General features: G+C 44.6%; 2 protein-coding genes across 2 annotated transcripts in view; one reads left to right on the top strand and one right to left on the bottom strand.

Moving 5' to 3' along the window:
* The first annotated feature begins 157 nt into the window (after positions 1 to 157).
* fem1b (fem-1 homolog b) lies at positions 158 to 6,926 on the top strand. Its single transcript, XM_031749421.2, has 2 exons — positions 158 to 847; positions 2,724 to 6,926. Exons 1-2 carry the CDS (start codon positions 600 to 602, stop codon positions 4,357 to 4,359), a joined length of 1,884 nt encoding a protein of 627 aa, XP_031605281.1. The 5' UTR covers positions 158 to 599; the 3' UTR covers positions 4,360 to 6,926.
* Positions 6,927 to 8,016: 1,090 nt separating this feature from the next.
* The window catches only part of itga11b (integrin, alpha 11b), a 35,112-nt gene continuing 15,801 nt past the window's right edge, over positions 8,017 to 27,327 (bottom strand). Inside the window, exons 11-30 of the mRNA XM_031749416.2 lie at positions 25,625 to 25,769; positions 24,926 to 25,074; positions 24,651 to 24,794; positions 23,800 to 24,003; positions 23,572 to 23,702; positions 22,758 to 22,930; positions 19,515 to 19,654; positions 19,318 to 19,428; positions 18,659 to 18,744; positions 18,362 to 18,566; positions 18,186 to 18,284; positions 17,457 to 17,533; positions 11,172 to 11,255; positions 10,950 to 11,052; positions 10,754 to 10,867; positions 10,266 to 10,349; positions 10,055 to 10,165; positions 9,796 to 9,891; positions 8,858 to 8,971; positions 8,017 to 8,698 (exon numbers count right to left, since the gene is read on the bottom strand). Of these exons, the coding sequence (XP_031605276.1) occupies positions 8,618 to 8,698; positions 8,858 to 8,971; positions 9,796 to 9,891; positions 10,055 to 10,165; positions 10,266 to 10,349; positions 10,754 to 10,867; positions 10,950 to 11,052; positions 11,172 to 11,255; positions 17,457 to 17,533; positions 18,186 to 18,284; positions 18,362 to 18,566; positions 18,659 to 18,744; positions 19,318 to 19,428; positions 19,515 to 19,654; positions 22,758 to 22,930; positions 23,572 to 23,702; positions 23,800 to 24,003; positions 24,651 to 24,794; positions 24,926 to 25,074; positions 25,625 to 25,769 (2,451 nt within the window). The 3' untranslated portion in view covers positions 8,017 to 8,617. The remainder of the gene's footprint in view (positions 8,699 to 8,857; positions 8,972 to 9,795; positions 9,892 to 10,054; positions 10,166 to 10,265; positions 10,350 to 10,753; positions 10,868 to 10,949; positions 11,053 to 11,171; positions 11,256 to 17,456; positions 17,534 to 18,185; positions 18,285 to 18,361; positions 18,567 to 18,658; positions 18,745 to 19,317; positions 19,429 to 19,514; positions 19,655 to 22,757; positions 22,931 to 23,571; positions 23,703 to 23,799; positions 24,004 to 24,650; positions 24,795 to 24,925; positions 25,075 to 25,624; positions 25,770 to 27,327) is intronic.

Consider the following 27,327-nt stretch of genomic DNA (forward strand, 5'->3'; position numbering starts at 1 on the left):
AAGTCATTATTTTATTAATATTTTTAAACCAATTCAAATAGATATCTCGTGATAGTTTTTGTTTTGATGAGTAGATGCAGTAATCTGCCCGGACCGGAGGGTGGCGCTGCAGCGCCGGCCCTCTCGCGGTGAGCAGCAGCAGAAGAAGAGGCGGGAACAGAAGTTGCTGGAGAAGGTTCCTGTCGGAGGTGTTTTGAAGCGGAAACTTCCGTGAACGCTGAGATCAGCTGTTTGTCTTTGAGTGTTTGACGCTCCGGGACATCGTTTTTATTTTCAGCAACAACAGGAGGTGTAATGTATCTGACCTTTGACCTCAGACACGCCTTGGAAGCCGCTCGCTGACGTTAGCAGTTAGCCCTCGGAGCTAATCGGTCCACTCGCCCTGCTGCTATCCGGGGACGCACACCCGGAGTCCGGTGCTTATAGTCAAACCAGCCGGGACCTCGGAACGTTTCCTGCGGGGCTGTAGGCAGGAGAGAGCCGTTTCATGTTACCCCCGGGGCCGATGTGGACTCTTTAATGGGAGGCGGGTCGCCCCGGGGGAGTGGACGCTGTCAGTTTGGAAGAACGCGGAGCTCCTGGCTTCCTCTCGGGCTCTCATGGAGTCTCTGGCCGGGTATGTGTACAAGGCGGCCAGCGAGGGCCGAGTCCTGACCCTGGCCGCGCTGCTGCTGAACCACTCCGAGGCGGAGACGCAGTTCCTGCTGAGCTACGTGACCCACCTGAGCGGCCAGAGGTCCACCCCGCTGATCATCGCGGCGCGGAACGGCCACGACAAGGTGGTCCGGCTCCTCCTTGACCACTACAAGGTGGACACCGAGCAGACCGGCACGGTTCGGTTTGACGGGTACGAGCTCATCCGAGGCTACCTGCGCTCCACAGCCAGGTTTATTACTCAGATATCACCGGTTTCATGAAATCAGGCAGGACAGAGGTGACGCAAAACTCCAAGTGTTTGTTAGAAGAAAAACTGAGTTTACAGAAATTCATCTGATGTAGTTTGACTGCTCCTCACCTGCTAACCTGCTGCACCACCTTATGTCTACAGCATCTTTTATGTAGGGCCTTTAATAAGATAAGTGTTAATCAAACTAATCTTGGGTAATTAATAATGACATTAAACAAAAAAAACTTAGAAGTTAACAGAAAAAAAAACTAGTACATTTCTGAAAAAGGGTCAGAGGTTAAAAATAAAATGGAAAATTAAGGAGAAAATAAAAGTAGCATTTAAAAATGGCTAATTTATGGGAAAAATAGAAAATTAATCATTTTTTTAAAAAAGGAAAATGTATCAGAAATCAGAATTAATTTTTTTTAAAGGTCCTTTTTTAAGAAGTCTGAGACGATAATGGAGAATTAATAAGACATTTTTGTTGGAAACAGTTTTAGAGGATGTTTAAAAAGGACAATTATGACTCTACAGCTGTTAGCTGCTGTTAGTCGGCATTACTGAAACTGTCAAAATGGATCAATCACTGTTGGACTCGATAGTGTTGGAGGAGGAGGAGAGAAGGATGATGAAGGTGTACTTGTGTAAAAGTCATAGTATGGTCTGAAAGAGCGGTTTGTGATGTTTGGGTATAAGTATACTCTGTGTCTCTGATCACATACGTAAAATGTGATTAGGTGAAATGACGATTTCCATCTCGGCCACTATATTCCACTTCCACACACTGTGAACCATTGTATATTTTAATGGATTAATTCCAAGTTGATGCAAACACATCAAGAGGATATATATGAATACCATGATCTGGTTTCCTGGCGCAACTAAAAAAAAAATGACGTACTGCATCTTTAACGTTACATAACCGATCTGTTTTATTGCAGCGAGTTCTGCCTGTAAACGTGCTGTTAAATGTTCTTCAGTGCTTTATCTGACGAGGCTGAAGGCTCGTTACGATTAGATAATCAGAGCACCTTTGAAGTGATAAGAGAATCCGGATCACGGGGAAAGATCAGGTTTCTGTTTCATTTTAAAAGCATTGAAACCAAAAGCTTCATTCAGCGGCTCTTTACCTCAGCAGAAGGTGTTTGCTTTTTAAATTATTCCTTTTTAAATTATTTAATGAGCAGTTTGTCAGGAAACAGATGAGCAGCCTGAGTGTCGACGTCCAGCGAGTCTTCTGCCGCTATCCAAACATGATGGTTCGGAGCCTGAGTGGAACGGCACAAAGGCCGCGGCGTTTTATCTCTCAGATTCATAACACCAGACAAAACGGAGAGCTTGAATTTTACTGAGATTGTTCTTTTTTCTGTGTTAATAACTGACACGGAGACCTCCTCTAGATCACAGGTGTCCAACTCCAGGCCTTGAGGGCCGGTGTCCTGCAGGTTTTAGGTGTGTCGTTGATCCAGCACAGCTGATTTTAATGGCTAAATGACCTCCTCAACATGTCTTGAAGTTCTCCAGAGGCCTGGTAATGAACTAATCATGTGATTCAGGTGTGTTGACACAGGGTGAGATCTAAAACCTGCAGGACACCGGCCCTCAAGGCCTGGAGTTCGAGACCCCTCCTCTAGATTATTCTTACATAGAAGGCTTTCATTTAGAAAACACTGAACACACAGGTGGGCGAAGGACAGAAATCATGAAAATTACAATTCAGCCAACAGTTGAATCTGTTTTTATTGTTCTTGTAGTCCTAGTCGTTATTATCGTTGTTGTGACTGTTTAACGGGAGGATGATGACACGTTAACGTTTGTTGTCTCTGGCCTGCAGCTACGTCATCGACGGTGCCACAGCGCTGTGGTGCGCAGCTGGCGCAGGACACTTCGAGGTGGTGCGTCTTCTGGTGAGTCACCACGCCAACGTCAACCACACCACCATCACAAACTCCACCCCCCTCCGAGCCGCCTGCTTCGACGGGCGCCTGGACATCGTTCGGTACCTGGTGGAGCACAACGCCGACATCAGCATCACCAACAAGTTCAACAACACCTGTCTGATGATCGCCGCCTACAAAGGCCACACAGAGGTGGTGAGGTTCCTGTTGGAGAAGGGGGCGGACCCCAACGCCAAGGCCCACTGCGGGGCCACCGCGCTGCACTTTGCGGCCGAGGCGGGACATCTGGACATCGTCAAAGAGCTGATGCAATGCCAGGCGTCCATGGTGGTGAACGGGCACGGCATGACGCCGCTGAAAGTGGCGGCGGAGAGCTGCAAGGCTGACGTGGTGGAGCTGCTGCTGGCGCACGCCGACTGTGACCCTCACAGCCGCATCGAGGCGCTGGAGTTGCTGGGTGCCTCGTTCGCCAACGACAGGGAGAACTACGACATACAGAGGACGTACCATTACCTCCATGCGGCTATGATGGAGCGCTACCGCGACCCAGACAACATCATCGCCAAGGAGCTGTTCCCGGCCGTCGAGGCTTACGGAGGGCGCCGCGAGTGTCAAACGCTGCAGGACCTGGAGGCCATCAGGGTGGACCGCGACGCCCTGCACATGGAGGGACTGATGATCCGGGAGCGAATCCTGGGCTCGGACAATATCGACGTTTCGCATCCGATAATCTACCGCGGCGCCGTCTATGCCGACAACATGGAGTTTGAACAGTGCCTCAAGCTGTGGCTGCATGCCCTCCAGCTGCGGCAGAAAGGAAACCGCAACACGCACAAAGACCTGCTGCGCTTCGCCCAGGTGTTCTCGCAGATGGTCCACCTGAAGGAGCACGTGTCGGCCACCGCAGTCGAGCAAGTGCTGGGTTGCAGCGTGCTGGAGATTCAGCGCAGCATGGCTCGCGTGGAGGCCGCTCCCGAGTCCGAGCTGCCGCAGGCCATGGAGAATTACGAGTCCAACGTCTTCACCTTCCTGTACCTGGCGTGCATCTCTACTAAAACCACCTGCAGTGACGCGGAGCGCGCCGCTATCAACAAGCACATCTACGACCTGATCCAGCTCGATCCGCGGTCACGCGAGGGCTCCTCGCTGCTCCACCTCGCCATCAGCTCCACCACGCCGGTGGACGACTTCCACACCAATGACGTGTGCAGCTTCCCCAACGCGCAGGTCACCAAGCTGCTGATCGACTGCGGTGCGCAGGTCAACGCCATCGACAACGAGGGCAACACGCCGCTCCACGTCATCGTCCAGTACAACCGGCCCATCAGCGACTTTCTCACGCTGCACGCCATCATCATCAACCTAGTGGAGGCCGGCGCGCACACGGACATGACCAACAAGCAGAACAAGACGCCGCTGGACAAGAGCACGACAGGCGTGTCCGAGATCCTGCTGAAGACGCAGATGAAGATGAGCCTCAAGTGCCTGGCGGCGCGCGCCGTCCGGCAGCACCAGATCACGTATCGCAACCAGATCCCCAAAACGCTTGAAGAGTTTGTGGAGTTCCACTGACGCCGGACGGACACTTTTTAAAAATGTTTTTCTAACAGTTCACACGGTGCTGAGGTTGACAGTTCAGATCTTTTTTTTTTCTTTTTTTTTTTGCATTTTTATATTAAAAAAAAATCTCTTTTTTTTTTCTTTTTGGCGGCGCTGGGCAGCTTCCTGTTTTGCCTTACTTCTCTGCCAGGAAGCTGCCGAAACGCCGCCATGTTGCCGCGATCATGTAAGCAGAAATGATCGGGCCGAAGGAACGAGTGCCTGAAGAGACGTCGCCAGACGACCGAGCTCAACCACCAATCAGCCGCCACGCAGAGGATTATTTTTTAATTGGAGAGAAGTTTTTATCGGGGTTGTTCCTGACTGGGCGGATAAAGGCTGAATTCAAACATCTGATTTCTGCTTCATCACATTTGAGTTAAACTTTTTCTTCTGGCTCTAAAGAAACTGTGTGCGGACACTCCTGCTCTGAATCCTTCCACACCCTTTTATTTATAGTTGTGGGTATTTATTTGGGCAGCGTTCAGCATTTTTCTCATCAGCTGTGTCAGGTTTTGTTTTTTAATGAGATTTCTGATAAAATAACTCCAAATGAGCTGCTTTGGCTTTCTCTCTGAGGAATTCTAAGAAAGAAACAGCATTAAAAAAATGTCGAAGTTTAGTGTTTAAATCGAGGGATAGAAAGAAAACAGCCGACCTTTACACGTGGTTTTATCAGGTTTGTCTGAATGCAGATTTTATATCCCAATAAAGTTAAAGTTTTTTTTTCTAGTTAATCCATAAATAAGTGCCAAAAAGCCTCCACTGAGGGTCAAACTGGGGTCTCGAAGCCTGGATTCAGTTTAAAAAGTGTTCAAACTCATGTCTTTCCTCCTGTGTTGTGGAAATCAGCAGGAGTTACGTTTTGATGCCATAACATGACATTATTATCTAACAGCTGAGGCAAAGTTTTATTTTATTCTAACTTTTGACACCAGGATGTGAAAAACGAGCCAACATAAGGCTTGTCAGTCAGTCTCTTACGGTTTAGATAATGAGCACATCTCGAACTCAGTGAATTGTCTGAAAGCTGCAACTTGAAAACTTCTGACTGACACGTGGGGAGCTGGTGCGGCAACACCTGGGCGCATTAATGACCATATCTGCGTCACCCTTGCACACTTGCAGACTTGAAAATTGACCGAGGCATTGGGGATCTATGGCCCGTGGCATTTACTGTAATGTTTTGGCGTTTGTTGAAAGCCTCTCGTGTTGGTGAACGCTCCGCTGCAAGAATCAAAGATTTTGAAACTTAATCTGAAACCAAACAAGGAAAAGAAATCAGTTTTGAGTACAGGTTTCAGATTTCTGCGTCGTAGCGCGGGCATCACCTCACCGGGATCAGCAGTGCCTTTTAAGTAAAATGTCCGGATAGTCCCGACTCCCATCCGCTCTGATGGGCCAGTTCTGGGTTTAAGTTTTAATATAAGCTTCGTTAAAATGAATATTTGAAAAATAAATGATTATCTTACTTGGTGCTATCGTTTAGCGGTGTGAGACAGGAGTCAGCGGGTTAATTTTCCAGATCTGGAGCAGAATCCTCCAGGAGGAACGTTAGAGGATGAAGGTTTTGATCGATGCTCTGCGGGCGTTTTTTGCATTCCTGCTGGATGTTGAATATGGACGCCGCTGCGTTTTATTTATCTGGGAGCAGCTCCGACTCTTCTCACGTCCCTCCCGTACTGAAGCTGCCTGTCACTTTATAAACACCTTTAACCTAAACGTCACGTTCGTTAACATGTGTGCTCAGGTCGTTGAGGTTTAAATGCTCGCTAAGGCCCAGCCTGTTTGGTCCAAAGTGATGATTTGCAGCCAGATGAGACGTTTGAGAGCAAAGCTGTGGATGTTCCAGCAGAGGCCCACTCTTATTTTCCACACAGGTGCCAAATCTCACCTGCTCTCATGTTTATTGCAATAATTTGGATGTTCAAATGTAGACCTGAGGTGGGAATGGTGTGCGGTATAAAAAAGTGTTGGTGGAGATGAAAATCTTCATGTTTAAGGATCGAATCCTCCTGTTTCCTGCTGATGTTTCCTGATCCGAGCGCCTCCTGTGTTTAACATCAAACTTTATTGTAACACCTGGGAGGACGGCCAAGCATTCGGGTTGTTTTACTCCGTCTGTTTGGGAGCGCTCGGACCTCGAAATGATGTTAAACATCAGATTTAACAAGCCGATCATGGCGGAAACTTTCTCGAGGCTCTGCTTGGTCCACCGTTTGGCGTCCTGTAATCAGGTGTTGGAGAGCGTTTGCTCTCCTAATAAAACTCCAGCTTTTATTACCCATGTGCTGACAGGGCATTAGTCTGTGCCATCCACAGAACTCGTTCTGTTTAATTCATAAGGTTTGTTTTTTAAATGTATCACTGCAGGAGTGTTTGTGTCCTGGTGGGACTTTTTTTTTCCATTAAAAGCAGGTTTCTGTGGCTGAAATGAAGCCAAAGATTCTCAGTGTGCCGGAAAACTTTAAGAGATGTCAGCTGATGGGTACTTCCTGCAGGGTGAATGCTGTTAAATTAAAGTTTTCTGTCTGAGCTCAGCTGCTGTGTCCTGTCGTTGATTTCCTGCCATCTTTGAAATGGTTCGAGGAAAAAAACTGCCAAAATTCAGATGAGTAAAGTATCCAGGACTGAGGGGTTCCCAACAACCACCTCAACGTGAGGAGGAAGAGCGGCTCAACTCCGAGCTCTTCGGCCTGTCTGAGGAGGAACCCGGCGATGGCCGCCTTATTTCTGCCACTGGGCGGGAAAATGCAAAGCACGGGTAAGTCCAAATTTCTGAAAAACGTTATTCTAAGTTGGAAAAGATTTTGCAATAATTCAAACGTTGGGCATTTCAAACTTTCAAGCTGCTTCTTTATGAGATTTCCAAATGTTTAAGTCAGAACTTGATTGCACAAAGACGCGCTGAAGTGACTCGAAATCCCAAATTTTAAGGATCAGAATCTCCAGATGGGTGGGTGTGTTTTGTGAAAAAATTGTATTAAAAACTGATCCCGGAGTCGAAGCTTTGGTCCATGTTTCAGGACTGACTCTAGCACTGAGAGGCGGGACCACACCTGAGGATGCAGACCGACCTGGAGCAGCAGCCTGCAGTGTGTCGGACGTCACTCACTACTGTTTTACTAGTTTTATATTCAGTAGCGGCGTGCGTTTGAGCTACAAGTAAGAAAATGCAGTGATCTGATTGGTCAGATCTGTTTGGATCTGAAAAATTGTGCTTTGTTTGAAAAAAATAAATAATTGCCATAAATTTGTCTTGTCATGTTACACGTCCGTGTAAAGGCCGTTACTTTTTAAAGTTTGAGTTGGGCGTCTCAAAATTTCAGTTTTCATCTAAATAAGTCCAAATTTGAGATGTTGAATTTAGAATTTCAAGTTTTCTCAAAGTGACAAGAACACGGATGGATGGGTATAACAAACATTAGACTGAGAAGGAACTTGAAATTTCAGGATGTCTAATTCAAACTTTTAAAATAAACTCAAACTTTTGAGATTTATCCAGAAAGTTTGAAGGAAATTTTGAATGATGTCAAATCTTTGGATTATCTTAAAATTTCAGGTTATTTCAGAGTCCAAATTTCAGACAAAGAAGGTAAACGTGAGCGAACAAGGACACGACGAGCCTTTTTCATCTTTATTCTGAGACTCAACAGGGAGAGTGGAAACAGCTTCGTATGAGACGGTAACGCCTCGGTCCTCATTCATCATACATGTGAATATTTACACAAGTTCAAGTTTGACTTTTTTAAAAGAAGTGCATCAGCTACAATATATAAGAATTAATAGGATGTATTTACAATTTAAGAGGATAAAATCAGACGAATGTTAGGTAGTTTTTTCTGCCCCGTCAGCCTCCGTTTAAATATTTACTCCATCGCTCTCCTTCGTCACGAGGCCTCCGTCACACCTGTGAAGTTCTCACGTGAAAGGCAGACGTCGGCGACGCTGAAGAATCCTAAACCTTCAATGATTCTAATGCAGGCTCCATCTTTTATATACAGTCTGTGGAGAGGATCAATGAGAGTAGCTTCAATCGCGTGGACGAGGAGGCGGGTTTAAGGTGAGGGTCGCAGTCCCTGAGTGACAGGTGGAGGCACGTGATGCGTTCGGGTGACCCGTGTGAGGTCATCAGATTTTCTCAGTGTCTTTCAGGTTAAATTTAATTGTGAACATCAATTTAAGACTTTGCAGGCCGGCGAGGAATGATGCAGCAGTGATGTCAGCCAGGTTATCGCTCCTGTGCTGTCTTCCCATTGGCCATAGGCTGCTCCTCTTCCTCCTTTCTTCTCCGTCTGTTGAAGAAGCCGAGCTGAAGAGAAAACAAAGATTTATGGTTTGTGATGGACAGAAGAGCCGTTTCATCCAGACGTCCACTGCAGAGCAGAGCTCAGGATGATTCATTAAACATATAAACAAAGAAGTAATCTGATGATGTTCGAGGCTCCGTGGGTGTTTCCTGTGTTTTTACCTTCCACAGAGCGAGGACCAGTAAGGCCAGCAGCAGCAAACCTCCCAGTGAGCTTCCCACTATGATCCAGATGGGGATGGAGTGATCCTCCTCCTTCCTCAGGTCCAGGATGATCTGCAGTTACAGCACAAAACACCTGAGTATGTGTGAAACCAGTGTTTGACAGATTTCTTTGTTTTTATGTCAGGCGGTATTAATAAAGTCATTAAGCACTGTGTATAATTTAATATCGAAATATGGAGTCAAAATTAAATAATGTTGATGACCGAAAATGAAGAGGTCGGGTGTTTCTGGGGTTTTCTTCACTTTTCCAGCATTTTTAAAGGTAAACTAAAAAGTTCACTCAGAGACACGATCGTCGCTTCATGTGTAACGAAGAAATGCAAAAATGAAACAAGATACAATAAAGAAAATACATTTGGGAAAATATGCAGAAATAATAAATAAATGTAAAATCGCCAAATTAATAAAAATAGAAAAATAAAGAGACATACATAATTGGAGAAATTACACAGGAAGTAAATAGATAAAGGAACCAATTAAAAGGAAATAACATCAGTAATAAGGTTTTATCTTTCATATAGATTCAAATATAATTAAGGACTAGGTTTATTTTTGTGTTTTATTTGTTGCATTTTGGCACCTTTGGTCCTCCGAACTCCACTTGGTTCATTAATGGTTAAATATTTTTGCACAAATGTGTTTTTAATGTGAAGCAAAAGGGTGTAATCATAGTTCCTGACAGCAGGTGGCAGCACAGCTCTGATTATGTCAGTGAGTCTGAAGCGCTGATGATCAGGTGATTTAAAACGTTGGCGTGAACGTCATGGTCAGCTGATAGAAGTCCACTCAGTTCAGTCACAAAGAGTTGGGAGTTTAAATCTGTTTATCCCAGAGTGACCTCTGTCCTCCAATGGGAGCGATGCTGATGATCTCACCTGTCTGACAGGTCGGTCCTCCTGGAGGAAAACGGGACTAGACGCTTCCAGCTGGATGGAGGCGGTGGTCAGCAGCTCCAGAGACCTGAACTTCACCTGAAAGAGTTAAACAGGTAGTGAGCGCCACCTGTGGTTTCTCCTACGGCTAATCCGAGTTTCACCAAACTGAGCCTGTTTCTGATTAGTCGGGAATTTGATGGACTTCCTGTTTCCTGAGCTTTGTCTCGCTTTATGAAAACGACACATGAGAGGAACTCACGACTAGCAGAGCAGCGAGCTGAAGGCTTCCTGCAAGGGTCACCTTCACCTCTCGGGAGGGCGGGAGGTTCAGTTGGCACCGCACCTCCATGTTCACGCTGTTACTGTGGTTCTGCGCACGCACGCACACACACACGCACGCACACACTCTGTGAAACACTGTTGTTTAACTCCACTGTTATCCTGAATCTAACAGGCTCCTTCAGCCTTACCAGCTGTGACAGGTGAGTCAGATCCTCAGGTGTGACAGGACTGCTCGTTCTAAGGTGAGGCAGCATGCAGTGGGATCCCGCTGCCTGTTGGGAGGAAGAGGACTCGGTTATAATGGTAACCTCTAGTTTTAATTGCTGCTTCGCCAATCTGGGCCAAAACATTAAAAAAGCAGCTCAGCACAGTGAGTCAGAAACACAGTGACAGGACAGAAAAAGAGAAAACCCAACGTTTGCAGTAGATAAATATGTGACAGGCAGGTGGCGCTTCTGTCACTCACGCTCCTCACAGTTTGGTGAATAAGTGATGCCTGTACAGTGAAAGCTGAGGGCTTTGCAGCAACAAAGGCGGGCCTTTCATTTTAAATCGATTTAATCCTTCATAAAGGGTAAAACCTGAAAGTACGAGGAAGGCTCATTCAAATGAGCCATCTGTCTCTGCAGCGGTTGGTGGACAGAGATTATCACAGTTTAAAGATTTCCAGCGTCACCTGTTCAATGCTGAAGTCTGTAATGTTCAGCAGCTGGTTTCCTCTCATGGTCACAGCCCAGATATCGGCCCTGAACAGGACGTCCTGCACCGAGAACAGGCCCAGGTTCTGAATCTGCACACACAAGAGAACCGCATCAGAACGTCTTTATGAGAGCTGATGTTCTGCAAACATGCACACAGTTTGTTTCACTCACGTAATAGGAGAGGTTGAAGGTGTGAGAGCTGCTGTCTGATTGGTCCCAGGACGAAGAGGAGGAGGAGTCAGCTCTGATTACAAAACGAGGAGGGTAGGGGTCTCTGTCCAGGAAGGAAGAAAGCTTGGATAAACCATTCGCAGACACACGTGAACTCTTCTGAAAGCACACATGCAACTTTTTAAACTTTCAAATCACAAAAAGCCCAAAAGCTTGGCCCACCTGGTGAAGAGGAGCTCAGTTTGGTATTTCAGGGGGAGGAAGATGTCATTGGTGTTGTCGTCCGGGTAACCCTCGTCCCCCTCACTGAGTAACACACAGATAAGCACGCTTAAAAGGACGAAAGTTTGAAAGTTCAACGGTAACACTTTATAATACAGCCCACGACTAAGGGCATAATTAATCTGTAATTACAAATAACTCAAAGTATTTTATTTGACATTATAGTTTCATTATATTTACCTACAAATACTCAACCTAGACACTCCAGGCTGTATTGTAAAGTGTTACCACCAAAATAAATGAAAGGTTTAAACTTAGTCCAAGATGAGCAGGAGAGAATCGCGCTCGTCCCACCGCCTGTCCATAAATTATGACATGCATCTGTCTCCATCTGACCAATCAGATGCATCCAAGTGTTTCTTTGGTCGCACCAATCATCGAGCCTTCGCCATCACAGTCAAACCTCCCACAGGAAGCGATTCTTTTATTTGGAGCAAACTTCCTCTCAGTTTCCTGCTTTAATCAAAACATTTCGAAACCAAACCTGTGTGGGCTGGATTTCTTAAAATCGAGTTTTTATCGCCTGTTTAATGTTTTACTGTTCTCGTCTTTAAATCATCTCATCTGTTTTCTTGTTATTTCTTCTGCTTTATGAAGCTGATCAATGATACCTGAGTCCCTGGATCCTGATTCATCTGTGAGTAATCACCAAAGCACCATCACATACGTTCAGGTAGGAATTCACCTGGTCTCCTGTGGAAATTTCTAATGTTCTCCTGTCTCGCAGCCATAAATGATCCTTCTGGAAATTCCTGGATCCAGATCCAGATGTTAATCAACTCCAAAAGTTAATCACTTCCCTACCTCTGGGAACACTTTCATGCAAATCCATCCATAACTTTTAGTCTAATCCTGCAGCAATCAGGGCAGAAAACTCACATAACCTCATTCTTTCCTCTTTAATAAACATGGCGCAGATTCCCAGCTGATGTTTTATGAAACTGGATCAACGATTAAATAATTATTTGTCATTGACCACGAAGAACTAGCTAGTTACTTACATCTCTGTGCTACGGTTAAAATAAGACCTAATCAGAATAGTATTAATATAATAAAATATTATGTAATATATGTAACAATAAATAAAATAAAGACTCATTACAATAACAAGTCAGTTTAAAAAATACTGCTCAAACATTTCTCCTGCTATATTTAGGTTGTCAGTTATTTCCCATTGTCTGTGTCTGCCCGTCCTCATCAGGTTCAGATGTACACTGTTCATCTGTTCCCAATGAGCTAATCCCATCAGCAACTGCTTCCCTGCAGCTTTCCAGTGATTCCCAGTGTTCCTCATGCTTCTTATTTGGTTCGGACATTCCTACTCAGGACCCTGATAATCATGTTTTAGGCTGCTTTCACCTGCTGCTGCTGTAAGCCTCTCTGCAACCCGCCTCCACTCCAGCTGTCTCATGCCACATCTGTTCTTCAAGATGTTCTCCCCGGTTTTCTCTGTCTGCACAACGGACGTCAAGGAGGTCCCAGAACACAGCGGTGGCACTAAGTTTACCTCTCTGAGGTCAAACGGCTCATCCCACCCCGATCACCCCAATCCTACCCTGATCACCCTCATCCTACCCCGATCACCCTCATCCTACCCCGATCACCCTCATCCCACCCCGATCACCCTCATCCTACCCCGATCACCCTCAACCCACCCGATCGCCCTCATCCCACCCGATCACCCTCATCCTACCTGATCACCCTCATCCTACCCCGATCACCCTCATCCTACCCCGATCATCCTCATCCCACCCCGATCACCCTCATCCCACCCGATCACCCTCATCCTACCTGATCACCCTCATCCTACCCCGATCACCCTCATCCTACCCCGATCACCCCAATCCTACCCCGATCACCCTCATCCCACCCGATCACCCTCATCCCACCCGATCACCCTCATCCTACCCCGATCACCCCAATCCTACCCCGATCACCCTCATCCTACCCCGATCACCCCAATCCTACCCCGATCACCCTCATCCTACCCCGATCACCCCAATCCTACCCCGATCACCCTCATCCTACCCCGATCACCCTCAACCCACCCGATCACCCTCATCCTACCCCGATCACCCCAATCCTACCCCGATCACCCTCATCCTACCCCGATCACCCTCATCCTACCCCGATCATCCTCATCCCACCCGATCACCCTCATCCTACCCCGATCACCCTCATCATACCCCGATCACCCCAATCCTACCCCGATCATCCTCATCCCACCCGATCACCCTCATCCTACCCCGATCACCCTCATCCTACCCCGATCACCCCAATCCTACCCCGATCATCCTCATCCCACCCGATCACCCTCAACCCACCCGATCGCCCTCATCCTACCCCGATCACCCTCATCCTACCCTGTGAATCACAGGGTGGAGTTTTTGTTCTCTTTAATATTGTTGTATAAAATCTCGTCAGTCAGAGGACAGAAAATGTTAATCCTAACTTACTTCTGTCACATCACATACACCGGTCTTGGAGCTGGCAGACCGGAGCCGGCTACACTAACTATGTTTTGAAGCTAACGAGGCCGGAGCTTGTAACATCGCCTGGCCTCTGAGCAAACAGGTCGAAGACTGCTATACTGCCTGGACGCTATACTGCCTGGATGCAGAGGAAACAGGCTGGAAGCCACTATTTTTTTTTTCCGGACACGCAGCAAACAGGCCGGGCTTGAGTCTGCTACGACGCACCTCCATCTGATCCCCGGATTGCTTAGTTCACCTCTGCACGTATTCGGAGCAAACAGGTTGGAGACTTTTGTATTCACCCCGTTTTGGACTCTGGGCTATCATTATGAAGACGAGGACACTCATCGAAGCTTTATTGTGTGTACTCGTGGCTTGGGACTTTGGACATTGCGGTGCTCCTTGGGTGAGAACTGCAAAACACGAGTTGATTATGGGTGAAACTTATTTCAGTGGCACTAGGTCAACTGTAGCAGTGCATCTGGAATTACCAACGTTTCAACTGGCTCTGGTTGCTAGTTTAAATCGATATGAAGTATTACCCAAACTACAAGGTTCCCTTGTTTTGTATAAACTTTCACTTTCATTTAAGAAAAAGCAGTATTTGCTGTCAACATCTGCAAAGTATGGTTATGCTTTTAAATGTAATATGAAACGAAGGTTAATGATGATTGTTTTACTTTTACTTATATCTGGAGATGTACAATCAAATCCTGGACCTGAATTGAAAAGTGTCCAGACCCCTGCTGATTTTAAATCTCAGCCAGGGTTAAATGTGTTCATTTAAATGCACGCAGTTTATTACATAAGATGGACCTGGTTAGAATTTGGGTGAAATCAACAAACGCGGATATTGTGATTATTTCTGAAACTTGGTTGTCCAAATCTATTACAGATGATGACATTAACATAACGGGATACAATCTTTATCGCACAGATAGGCCTAGGAAAGGTGGAGGCGTAGCAATTTATGTTAAGTCAAGATATGAAGCATCCATTGTTTTATCTGTATCTATTCCTAAACAAATGGAATTCTTGGCTTTGGATATTAAAATAGTAGAGTCTCTTACTATAACAGTTGTTGGGTGCTATAGGCCTCCGTCTGCTGTAAAGGAAACCTTATTATCTCTAAAGCATCTTCTGTCTAAATTAAAATACAATGAACTTCTAATGGCAGGAGACTTAAACTGGGACTGGTTGAATATAGTATCTGATGATTTTAAATCCTTCTGTGACTCTGTTAATCTTACCCAGTTGGTCAACTTACCTACAAGGCCAAATATAAAGAGTCCTGATAAATCTACTTTGATTGACCTAATTCTAACAAACGTCCCTCATAAGTTTCTGTCGTTAGGAGTGTTTTGTAACGATTTAAGTGATCACTGTGTAGTTGCTACTTGTAGGAACACTAAAATCCCTAAATGTAAACCGCGTATTATTTATAAAAGAAATTTTAAAATATTTAATGAGCAAGCGTTTCATTATGACTTGTCTATGGCAAACTGGGAATACTTGAATCTGATACCAGACATTCATTTGGCTTGGGATTATTTTAAAGAAATTTTATGAAGATTTTAAATAAGCATGCACCTATCAGAAAATTTAGGGTTAAGGGACGGGAAAACCCTTGGTTCTCATCTGAACTATCAGAGTCTATCCACCAGCGTAATGTGGCATGGGCAAAAGCTAGAAAAAGCGATTCCCTGACTGATTGGTTAGACTTTAGGAAATTAAGAAATAAATGTACGACACTTATTAAGAAGGCTAAATCAGAATATTATTTATCTGTTACTTCAGAAAATCTCAATAACCCCCAGAAATTTTGGAAAGTAATTAAGTCCTTATCTATAAATAAAACATCACAGGCTCTTCCAAAATTTATCCTGAAAGACTCTGTCCCAGTTTATGACAAGCATGAGGTCTTAAACAGTTTTAACAAGCACTTCGTAGATGCTGGATTTCTATTTAATACTGTGGGAGCTATCCCCACGATTCCTTGCATAGAACCCCAAATATATTCTGGTGAGGTTTTTGAGTTTTCTCCTTTTTCTGTCCAGGAAGTGCATAAAGCTCTTAAAGCCTTAGATCAAAGGAAACCCCCAGGCCCTGACTTAATAGAGCCTTATTTTCTGAAAATAGCAGCTGATTATATTGCACAACCTCTTACGATCCTTTTTAATCTTTCAATTCAAAATAATGAAATCCCACTTGTCTGGAAGTCTGCTTTTGTTACGCCAATATTAAAAGGAGGCGACCCGGCCATTTTGACTAACTACAGGCCAATATCAAACTTGTGTGTTTTGGCAAAAGTCCTTGAATCTCTTGTTAGTGAGCAATTAAAAGAGTTCTTGTACTCTAACGAAATTCTTTCAAAACTACAATCTGGGTTTAGAAAGCAGCATAGTGCTGTCACGGCTGCCACAAAAGTGATAAATGACATACTTGTTGCTCTTGATAAAAAGCAGCACTGTGCTTCTCTTTTTATTGATCTATCAAAAGCCTTTGACACTGTGGATCACGCCATTTTAAAGCAGAGGCTGCTCTCGTCAGGGCTGTCTAGACATGTTGTTTCCTGGTTTACTAATTATTTGAGTGACAGGACTCAATGCACTAAATGTGAAAATCTGTGCTCAGAATTTCTGAATATTCACACCGGGGTGCCACAGGGTTCAATTTTAGGACCTCTGATGTTCATCATGTATATAAATGACTTGGGACAAAATGTGTCCAATGCCAGTATGCATTTTTATGCTGATGACACAGTTATTTATTCCTTTGGCTCAAACCTCGAAAAAGCAATACAATCCTTGCAGAAAGCTTTTGACGTGGTTCAGCACACACTTTTGGAGCTGAAATTGGTTCTTAATGCTGATAAGACCAAGCTAATGTTGTTTTCAAACATGAAGAACTCTTCTCAAATTGTCCCTGTGGTGTCCACTCTTGAGGGTGACCTCATAGAAGTGGTCCATACGTATAAATACCTTGGCTTTCTAATTGATGATTCTTTGACCTTTAAACCTCACATAGACAATCTTGTGAAAAAACTCAAATTAAAATTGGGTTTTTTTCTTTGAAACAAATTTTGTTTTTCCTTTGAGACAAAAAGCGTCTTGTGAATGCTACATTTTTATCTGTTTTAGATTATGGTGATCTGCTGTATATGAATGCTTCTGCCCAGTGTCTTCAAAAGATCGATTCAGTATATCATGCTTCTTTACGGTTTATTACAAACTGTAGGGCTTTGACCCATAGTTGTGATCTGTATGTTCGTGTGGGGTGGCCTTCGTTGTCCTCCAGGAGATTTGCTCACTGGTGCATCTTTATTTATAAAGCCCTGCTTGGTCTAATGCCCACTTACATTTGTGATCTGCTCACACGGAAAAGCACTGTTTCCTATAGCTTATGTTCAAGCGATCTTTTGTTGCTTAATGTTCCATTTGCCAGAACCGAACTGGGAAAGAGGGCTTTTATTTATGCTGCCCCATCCACATGGAACAAGATGCAAAAAGATTGGAAGATAGCAGATCTTATTTCATTAAATGCTTTTAAGTCTAGATTGAGAGAGTCAGAGAAAATTGTTGTTTAAGATGAAATTGTTATTTTACAATATGTATGTAACTTTGTAATTTTTAACGTGTTGTCGCCTCTTGGCCAGGACTCCCTTGAAAAAGAGGTTCTTAATCTCAATGGGATTATTTTTCCTGGTTAAATAAAGGTTATAATAAAATAAAAAAATGTTCAGTTGTCTTACCTGGTAGCTGCCATGATTACATGTACGTGATCCAGGAAGATGTAGCGGCTGAACTCAAACTCCACATTGAAAGTTACCTGGACAGGAAAGGAGCAGGTGCAAATTCAACCTCTCAGGATCGAAACATTTAATCGTCTCCTTCTCCTGGCCTAACGCCCTTAATTAGAACATTTTAGTCAGAACGTTAAATGTCTGCTCCATCACATCATCGTGTGAAGCTTCTTGTTTTTCTGTTTTTTATTTATTTTATTTTCCGCTGCAGCCTGTCGTCGTCTGCGGCTGAACTCGTTTTTCTTCCGGCTGTGTTCTCCCCCCAACCAGCAGCCGGAGCCTTTTTAAGAGGAAGCTGGAAATAATCTCCAACACAGTCTTATTCACACAGCAGCCCTGAGGGGCCTCACGGTGAGGGGTGGGGATCATGGTCATGTTTACAGGGACACTCGTTAAGGTAATGAAGGATTTTAGTCAGCAGCTATCATTGGCAGCATATTTCTGCCCAGTTTAATCACTGTTATTAGTCTGGCTGTATAACAGCGGTATGATGAGCTAATAACCTGTTTATCTGTGATGTTCAAACCTGTCCACATATGTAGAAGAAAGAAGCTCCATCACCCTAAACAAAGGGTTGTTGTATCAGGGCAGCAATAATAACCAGTGAGGAAACTGCAGGTGGTCGATCCTTTTTTCATCCCAAAAATTATCAATTGAATGAATATAGCTCCGCCCTACCTGAGACAGCAACTTCATGAATGGCGCGCTGATGTTGCAAATCCTCTGGGTCGCCAGTCTGTCCTCAGAGGAGCACTCAATCTGGATATCTGATTGGTCCTGAGGGAAGAGGCAGCATAACATGAATCCAGCATGCACTTTGACCTTTTTAGGATGAAGACAGAAAGTTTGAGTACCTTCACTAAGAGGCTGGAGAAGATCAGGTTGGAGGAGGTGGAGATGTGGATGGCAGCTCCGTATGCGTTCTCTCCCTGGTTCTCCAGTCGGGCAAACACCACCATCCTCCTTCGCCCAGACTCCACAACAAACGGCTGCTTCTCAGGCGCCCCCTGGTGGCTGCAGATGGAGCTGGCAGCCCGTACATTCGAGCTGCAGAACTGCCTACAGGTGAAGCAAAGAAATAATTACCACTCTCTTAATAATTTACACGGATACACATGAGGGATTAGTTTAGTGGAGACCGGGTTACTTACTGAGCACTCATCAGGTCCGTGTGACTGTGGAGGATGAGGTCGGGAACGCAGGTGTCTTCCTGCTCACATCCGTTCCAGAAGTGAAGCTACAGGGAAAAAAAGATGATTAACACATTAGTCCATCTGTTGGAGGACATAAACACTGAAGGGGGAATTCTGAGATACATCCAGGACAGAAGACACATACACACACACACACACACACACACACACACACACACATATATATATATCTAAGAGATATCTAGCAATTCTGAGTCTACCTCGACCTCCAGGGGAGGTACCCAGGGAAGAACCTGATTAGAAGGCCCTGAGCTGGCTCCTCTTGACATGAAGGAGGAGCCAACTTCTAGCTCCATCAGGATGTCTGAGCTCTTCACCTTTCAGAGAAAACTCAGAGGAGCTGACCTCATACTTCAGGCCGTTACCCAGATCGTGACCACAAGGGAGGGTTAAAGATTGACCAGTAAATCCAAAGCATTCAGATTATCATCTTCCCATTAGAAAAATAAATCTCAGAGAAGCAGACTCTGATCTGCTCTGAGCCTGGAGAACTTATTTCTTACTTTTTTTCACTTTATAAAAAGTGTTCTGTGCAAGAAAGATTTCTCTGTTCTAAAGCGAGTCAGCCAGTTCAAACCCGTGTTTGAAGCTCTCACCTCGGTTCTTTGAGTACTCTGCCAGTCCGGGTCCAACACTGGCCCCTCGTCTGGGTTCTGCAATCCCGTCTCCAGGACGACGACAATGGGACGCCCGTAATCTGTCGTCTCCTGTTTGTCATATTACATTTTCGTGTTTAAGGACTCACACATAATGGGAATCATTTGACCGTGATTGTGTCCGGGCTGTTTCTGACCTGGACAGAGAAGCCGAGGCGTTGGCATTCCTGATCTCCGGTCTTCAGAAAAAAACTTCGGGGCTGCTGTCGGTCCGATTCATCCAGCACTGCCCGGGGAGGAAAACGCCTCTCATCCAACAGCAGACTGTACCAGACCGCTGAAGAGGAGGAGGAGAAGGAAAATGTGAGGTGAATCAGAGGCTTAAATGTGGCACAATGAGACTGTAAATACGACGAGAGCGGACTTTTACAGGTCCTTCAGAGGATATGAAAGGAAGTGATGTCATCTTTTGTAGTCGTTAGTCCAAACTGCTCCATTTATGCTTCCAAAAAAGTTTTAGGAGCATTTCTAGGAATAAATCAGACACAAGTCCTCCAACTATTGTTTCACAACATAATCAAGTACCAGCTTTACAGCTTACTGTAAAGAGGGAATTGTACACTGTAATATTCATTCAGTTCAGTTTTTATATATTAACAGTCGCCTCAAAGGTACTTTATATGACAAAGTAAAGAACCTACAGTATTAGGGAGAAAGCCACAACAGTCAGATGCTCATCAATGGTCACCACTTAGCAACAGTGGGGAGGAAGAACTCAAGATAAGGGAGGGGCAGAAGAGAACACATAGTGACCATGAAAAATAAAAGAAATTGTGCAATATAAACACGTTGGGAGGGACAAGAGGGGATCACCTGGTCCAGCCCTAACTATATGCTTTAGCAAAAAGGAAAGTTTGAAGCCTAATCTTGAAAGTAGAGATAGTGTCTGTCTCCTGAATCCAAACTGGAAGCTGGTTCCACAGAAGAGGGGCCTGAAAACTGAAGGCTCTGCCTCCCATTCTACTTTTAAATACTCTAGGAACAACAAGTAGGCCTGCAGTGTGAGAGCGAAGTGCTCTAATAGGGTGATATGGTACTACAAGGTCATTAAGATAAGATGGGGCCTGATTATTTAAGACCTTGTATGTGAGGAGCAGGATTTTGAATTCAATTCTGGATTTAACAGGAAGCCAATGAAGGGAAGCCAAAACAGGAGAAATCTGCTCTCTCTTTCTAGTCCCTGTCAGGACTCTTGCTGCAGCATTTTGGATTAACTGAAGACTTTTCAGGGAGTTTTTAGGACATCCTGATAATAAAGAATTACAGTAGTCCAGCCTGGAAGTAATAAATGCATGAACTAGTTTTTCAGCGTCACTCTGAGACAGGATATTTCTAATTTTAGAGATGTTGCACAAATGGAAGAAAGCAGTCTTACATATTTGTTTAATATGTGCATTGAAGGACATGTCCTGGTCAAAAATGACTCCAAGGTTCCTCACAGCATTACTGGAGGCCAAGGTAATGCCATCCAGAGTAAGAATCTGGATCCTGCAAACTGGCAGGTAGCTGCCTCTCCCTGATCCTGGGTCTGATTCAAGTTCTTCATTAAGTCATCAAAACAATACCTGTGAAGGTTAAACCCAGATGTGGTTGTATTACGGCCTTTATAGCTTTACATTAAATTTCAGTGCTGTGCTTTTGTTTGTTTTTATGTCCGGGACTCATCGCACTTTCAGGCCAAACTAAAGCAGATTCTAATAAATAAACATGTTTACAATGCAGCTGGTGTCAGTCCGTTATCTGGACTTTCATGAGCTTTCACAAACACGTCGCCAGTGTGTGTTCTTCATCTCCGCATGCAGCAAATGTCTGAAACCGCATGCAGTCAAACTGTTCTTCAGTCTGAGAGCGTTTAGAAACTTTCATAACAGCAACGCACGCGTAAAATACAGCACTTACTTCTTAGTGCTTGATCTACAGTAATGAAGTGACGCGTTTCCTGCTTCCTTATTAGTTGCTGGATGTAGCAGCTTACAGTGTAACTGCAGAGCTCGTGTTCATCTGTTTAACAACTGAGTTTGATTTATGAGAGCGCGGAGAGGTAAGCTGCTGCTCAGCTCGTGTCAGAAACGCCACATCCACACTGACAAAAAAACAAGTCGATATTAAATCAAATCAAACAGAGATTCAGACTGTGGCTCAGATCTTAGAACTGCTGAGCCACGCTCATGTTTGTGTTTCTGTACACGTCCAATCCAGGCTAGACGCTTGGGGAGGCGGGTGGGCGACAAGGAGCTCGAGGAGAGGGAGACGTGAAGAAGGTCTGAGGTGACGGAGAGAGAAGCAGTGACACAGTTAAACAGCTGGCCAGCGTTAGCATGTTAGGGAGGTTTCCATGCAGCCGGCCCAAACATCTGGAGCTGGTTACACACAGAGACACGACAACAGCACGGACCTCTGCGACCACGACAAGCTTCCCTCCACACAGACAGAAAACAGCTGCGTCCACACAGCTGCCACGCTGCACAGCTGTTAGAAGAAGAAGAATTGATATTTCTCTTCTTTCCTTGAAAATAGAAGCTGGGAGCTGAATGACACGTCAACTCGGCCGGTTTAGAGAGAGACTGGATGATGAAGCTATTCCAGGATGATCTCATACTGTGACATCACAATAGCAGATTAGCTGCTGCCACTCTGACCTTTTCCCTTGGATACAAATTTGGCTTTTGTTAGCGGCCGACCTCATTTCCAGAAAAGTGTGAATGCTGTCAGATGTAAAAACAGGAGGAAGCGATTTGTAACTCATAACAAACACTAAAGACGGAATCACGCCACTCTCCCATTCAAAATCATCTTCTCCCTAACCCCTGGAACTCGTCCAGCTTTGCTGCTAGGCTCAGGTCACAAGTCCTAGGATGTACAGTTTCCTCTCAGATGGGTGCTGCGTCTCCTCTGGGCCAGATTCTGAAGATAAGATGATGCACCATAGTCACCTCCACCAAGGTAACTAGTGGTGTTGAGGTGTAGAGCAGGTTGATGTCATCAATCCATTAAACTTTGACTTCCATCCACCGAGGTCTTCAAGGTCGCCTTCACAATTTGTTAGTGGAAAGTTAACAAAAATCCTCATAACTTAGAAACTATAATCATTACAACTGTGCTGTGTGTTTTCAACATATAGAAAGTACCATTGCATTTGAAATATGTCACAATTGACCTCTGACCTCTCCTTCAATCAGAGGATCAAAGTGATAATAATGTTTCTGGATCTTTGAACTCTATCTGTAGATGCAGTTTTTTGATTTGATTCAAAAATTCATTTGAGATCGATTTAAATGTCATTTCTGAGGAAAATATGCCTGAACTTGAGGCAGGACCTTTTCAGTGTGGTGATCAAATCCCACACGGGTGAATAAGCGGACATGTTTGTGTGCTCCTACCAACATCTTTCCTGGTCTTCGTCCTGGTCTTTGTCCTGAAGTCCAGACTCAGACAGACGGTCACGGACATGCAGGTGACCTCCTTCCCTCCTCGTTGGCAGTCCTTGTTAAAGATGTTGACCTTCTCGGGTTCAAAGGTTATTTTAGCCTTAATCTGCACCACACCGCGAGACCTGCAGGGAGGAAGCATGCTTATTATCAGAGAAGTGAGTGTTTTGTGTATCGATTAGGAGTTCCAAAACTGTGGAGAGTCAGGTACTACATGACTTGGTTTTATTGGATGTACTTAAACTATGGTTTGGTTTCACAAAGACACCTCAGAGAGTGCAATGCCCTCGAATCTGATAGGAAGAGTCTACCTGTCTGTAGTTTCCTATGAGCCACATTGATCCCTTATAGGCAGTGGTGACTCATCGTGAGTCTGATTGCTGTAACTTTGCAACAACCTTATACAGGCTCAATCTGAGGGCCTGAGTTTGTCAGAAAGAAAAAGCACCTATTGGGAGGTGACTTGTCAAACACAAGTTAGCCACGCCCTAAATCATCCCCTGCTTTCTCATCTTTCTGACCGTTGTTTAGTGAATAGACATCATGTTGTGTTGAAGATGCTTTGAACACAGTCATTAAAGCCTTAAACTCATCACAAGTGGGTCAGTATTTAAGTGAGCTGTAGGCTCATTTTCTCATAAACTTCTATACAGCCAGACTTCAGAGGAGTCGCCCCCTGCTGGCCGTTAGAAAGAATGCAGATTTGATTCATTTTTCCAGCCTTACAGTGTCAAATCATCTGTTACTTTATGAATGTGGCTCTGACCAGACAATGACAGCAGCTCCCAGCGCTCCCACTGCGAGGTCGACGAGTCCGTCTGCATTGATGTCCAAGACGCCGTGAAGGCTTTGGCCAAAATACTGAAGACCTGCAGAAAAACCAACCGCAGACAGACGCTGGAGAAGCAAAACAAGAGAATATTAGCACTCTCTGGGCTCTCTGATGCTGCATTAGCTCTTCCAGCTAAGGTTCCTTAGCCTCCAGACTGGTTACCTGTCTGTACTGAAGCTGGATGGTTTTGTCTTTGCCATGGAAGACATAGACTGCCCCCTGGTGGTCATCCTCCAGTGGTGCTCCCACAACAAGCTCTTTGAACCCGTCTCCATTCATGTCAGGTACCTGAGCCAACGCTGAGCCCAGACGGGAGTTTTGGGAGTGGTCAGACACTTCCAGCACCCCCTGCAGGACAAACGACATCTGGACAGAAATAAAAAATCATTTGGTTCAGGTTTTGTTCTTTATTAATCAAGGTTTCAATTAAAAAGTAATCTCACTCCAGTCATGGACAGATTACTGAATGGGCCTAACAGCACACAGCTGGGGCATGAACAAGGCTTTGTTTGAAGTCATAGTTCACATTTCTTGTTGGAAGGTCAGTCCAACAAAAAATCACAAAGAGACGGAGAAATCTGCAACTCTTTTTCACCATTTTAAAAGAAGTGAAAAACATTCAAAAAAATACAGAAACCAATCAGGAACAGAAAGAAACTCAAAATAATCACGAAAACCAGCAAACTGACCACCAGTTGAACCTGTGTGGCTCTCAGTTATCCAGGTCATGGTAGCTTTAAGAGCTCTGAAAAAGAAGGCAGCTGGACTTCTTTAGTTTTGAGCCTAAAGAAGTCCAGCTGCCTTTTTTTTTTAAGAACCTGAAGAGATAAAACTAGATAAAACTCAGTCAGTGGGGGTTGAGGTACTTTTACCAATCTGTGCACAGGACCTTTTGTCTCATAATTTGTCCATGACTCTTGTGTGGGGTTATCATCTTGTGACAACTTCTTCGGCTATAATGACAGTTACAGAGAAATTGGTTGCTCCTTTGCAGCAGTACGTGGTTTTTATACCTGCGGTGTAACAGAGTAGATGTAAACCTTGCCTCTCTCCCAGCCATGGCTGTAGTACATGGGTGCTGCCACCAGGAGGACATCAGTCTGTCCGTCACTGTCAACGTCCATCGATAGCAACTCACTGCCAAAGTATGACCCAATCTAGACAAAAACACAAATAAACCATAGAAAAGAAACAACATATTACACCAAGAAAGAGATACCTGAAGTTTGTCCCCCAGGTTTGATTCATTCACATATGGTCACAGTGGTTTCTAATGATTAAAACACACCTGCTCTCCCAGCAGTGCATGCCAGATGGTCAGGTCTCCACTGTTCTTCAGGGTGAAAATGATCACCTTGCCAGTGTGGTTGAACCTTGGAGCTCCAGCTACATAAAGCTGAGAGCCGCGGGATGAAATGAGTGAACCCACCGAGTACCCTGAAAGAAGATGAAAAACAGAAACTGATTAGTTGACTTGCACACATGGACCGTTCCATTTTATTAGACCTGTTTCCTTTGATTCTTCCCAGGTAAGAAAGCTTAAAGTAGACCGACTCTGCGTTTTCCTATTTCCTGTCATATGTTTCCTGTTCCAAAGGGGGATGTTCCCATTAAACATGACTAATGTTTTTCGGTAATGTGACCAGAATGGGCCAAACACACGCACTTCAGACGGCTCTAAACAGTCAGTTTATCATGTTTTATTTCTACTACTGAATCTGTATGACATCAGAGAGGGCATAGCCTTACAGTGATCTCCAGTATCACAGCTATGTAACCCCTGTGCTCACCATTCCTTCTGAAGACCCACAGACCTAAAATACAGGACAATTAGTTTGAACTGTGCAGTCTGCCTGTGAACTGTCCACGTATGCCTGTGCAGATGGATGCGATACAGTTAAGCTGAAAAAGTAATCGACTCTGCAGTCCAGGACTACAGGCTATAGTCTGTAGTGTATATCACATATCATATCGTACAGTTTATTACCCAGATAGGCTGCATGGTTCTTCAGCTCCTCTGGAAACTCGTCCTGGTAGGATGATTTCGGTGGAACAACTTTCCCATGTTTGCTTTCTTTCAGCACGGCACCGTTCCAGTCATAGGCGCCCACCGCTCCGAGAAGAACACCATCCTAAAGGAAAACATGGATTTAAAGGGAAGGCACTGCTAAACCACCCACTATGTTTGAGGACTGCCACTACCCTCTCTGAGGTTTAGGGGCCACCCTAGAAACTCTAGGTACCCACTCTAACCCTGACTCTATGTCCAGATATTAAAGTTGTTAGTGAGTCATCGGACAGCAATGAATGACCAAACCTTTGGAGAAAGCAGAACCACAGAGTCCCATCTGCAAGGTCTGAGTTGGCCCTGACTGATTTTGGCACTGCAAAGTCCCGATTAAAGGACCTTTAGTCACTCATGACTCCATTTGAATACTGTACTCGAGTACTTTTGATAGGACAGTAACATCATCAGGTGGCCGGTGAAACACCTGGGTTAGTTAGGTTGTAATGTAACAACATTAAACATCCATTAATTGAAAAAGAAAAATCTGGGAAATGACACTTTCTAAATGAAACCTTGCAGTTTATATTATTTCCATCTGGAGAAAAACTGGATAGAAAGACGATAGAAGGGGGTATATGAGGACGTAAGCCCTAAACAGTTCACAAGAGACCCACTAAGATGTTACACAGGGAATACCAGTATAATCAGTTTCATTCTCTCAGTACCAGTTTGGCTCAGTCTGGTTCTTAATGACAAACTTATTGAGCTCTGAGCTGCAAACCTGAAGACCCCACGATGAAAAAACCTGCTGGCAGTTGAACTGTCTCAAAACACGTGTGAGCAGCCAGGCCGTCGTAAAGTCCAGATATGAAAGTTGTTAAATCTTTGAGTCATCGTCTCTGCGGGCCAGAAAGTCGAGGACGGCAGTGAGTGACCAAATCTTTGGAGGTGCCAGCGCCACAAAGTGCCCCGCCTGCAGGACCTGAGCTGCTGAGCCCTGCATGAGTAAACCTGCAGGAAGGAGCTGAGGATGGTTTTCCTGCAGGCAGAGATGATGCTATGATGCCTGTTTTCCTCATCAGTCTGCCTCATTTTAACTTTTTAATCCCAAAACTTAAGCGCAGAAACACTTTGCATATTTGTCTGTGTACAGTCAGTGTGTGTGTGTGTGTGTGCAGATCTACATCTATTCTCCAATGAGTTCGTGCCTGAATGAATATTTAGTTGGCAGCTTTACGTTCAGGAAAACCATCTGCTCTCTGTTACACACACACAGTTTCCACCTCACATTTTCACTCCCTGATGCTGGGATACGATTTTCCCTGGATGAGAAACAACAGAAATATTTCTCGAAGCTTCTCATCCTGCAGCTTTAGATATTTGTCAGGACCAGAACCAGGCTGGTGATGGATGTTCGAGGATGATACCGATACCAGCATTTAAGTTTCTGTTGGCAAAACTGCCGCTCTGCTCCTGTCTTCTTTTTGGGTTCAGCTTTAGTGAAGAAAACTTGAGGAAATTGAATAATTGATACTTTGCCAAGTCCCTTTTTTATGCAAAAAAAGTAGATCAAGATGTTTTTCAGCAGTAATTTAATGGAAGTTCTTATTTTTTCTATCCAAAGTGGACAGATCTTTGAAATCAAATCCTAAAATGGAAAATCCAGAGATCTGATCTTTTCC

This window comes from Oreochromis aureus, linkage group 7 (assembly GCF_013358895.1).
Source record: "Oreochromis aureus strain Israel breed Guangdong linkage group 7, ZZ_aureus, whole genome shotgun sequence".
Lineage (NCBI taxonomy): Eukaryota > Metazoa > Chordata > Actinopteri > Cichliformes > Cichlidae > Oreochromis > Oreochromis aureus.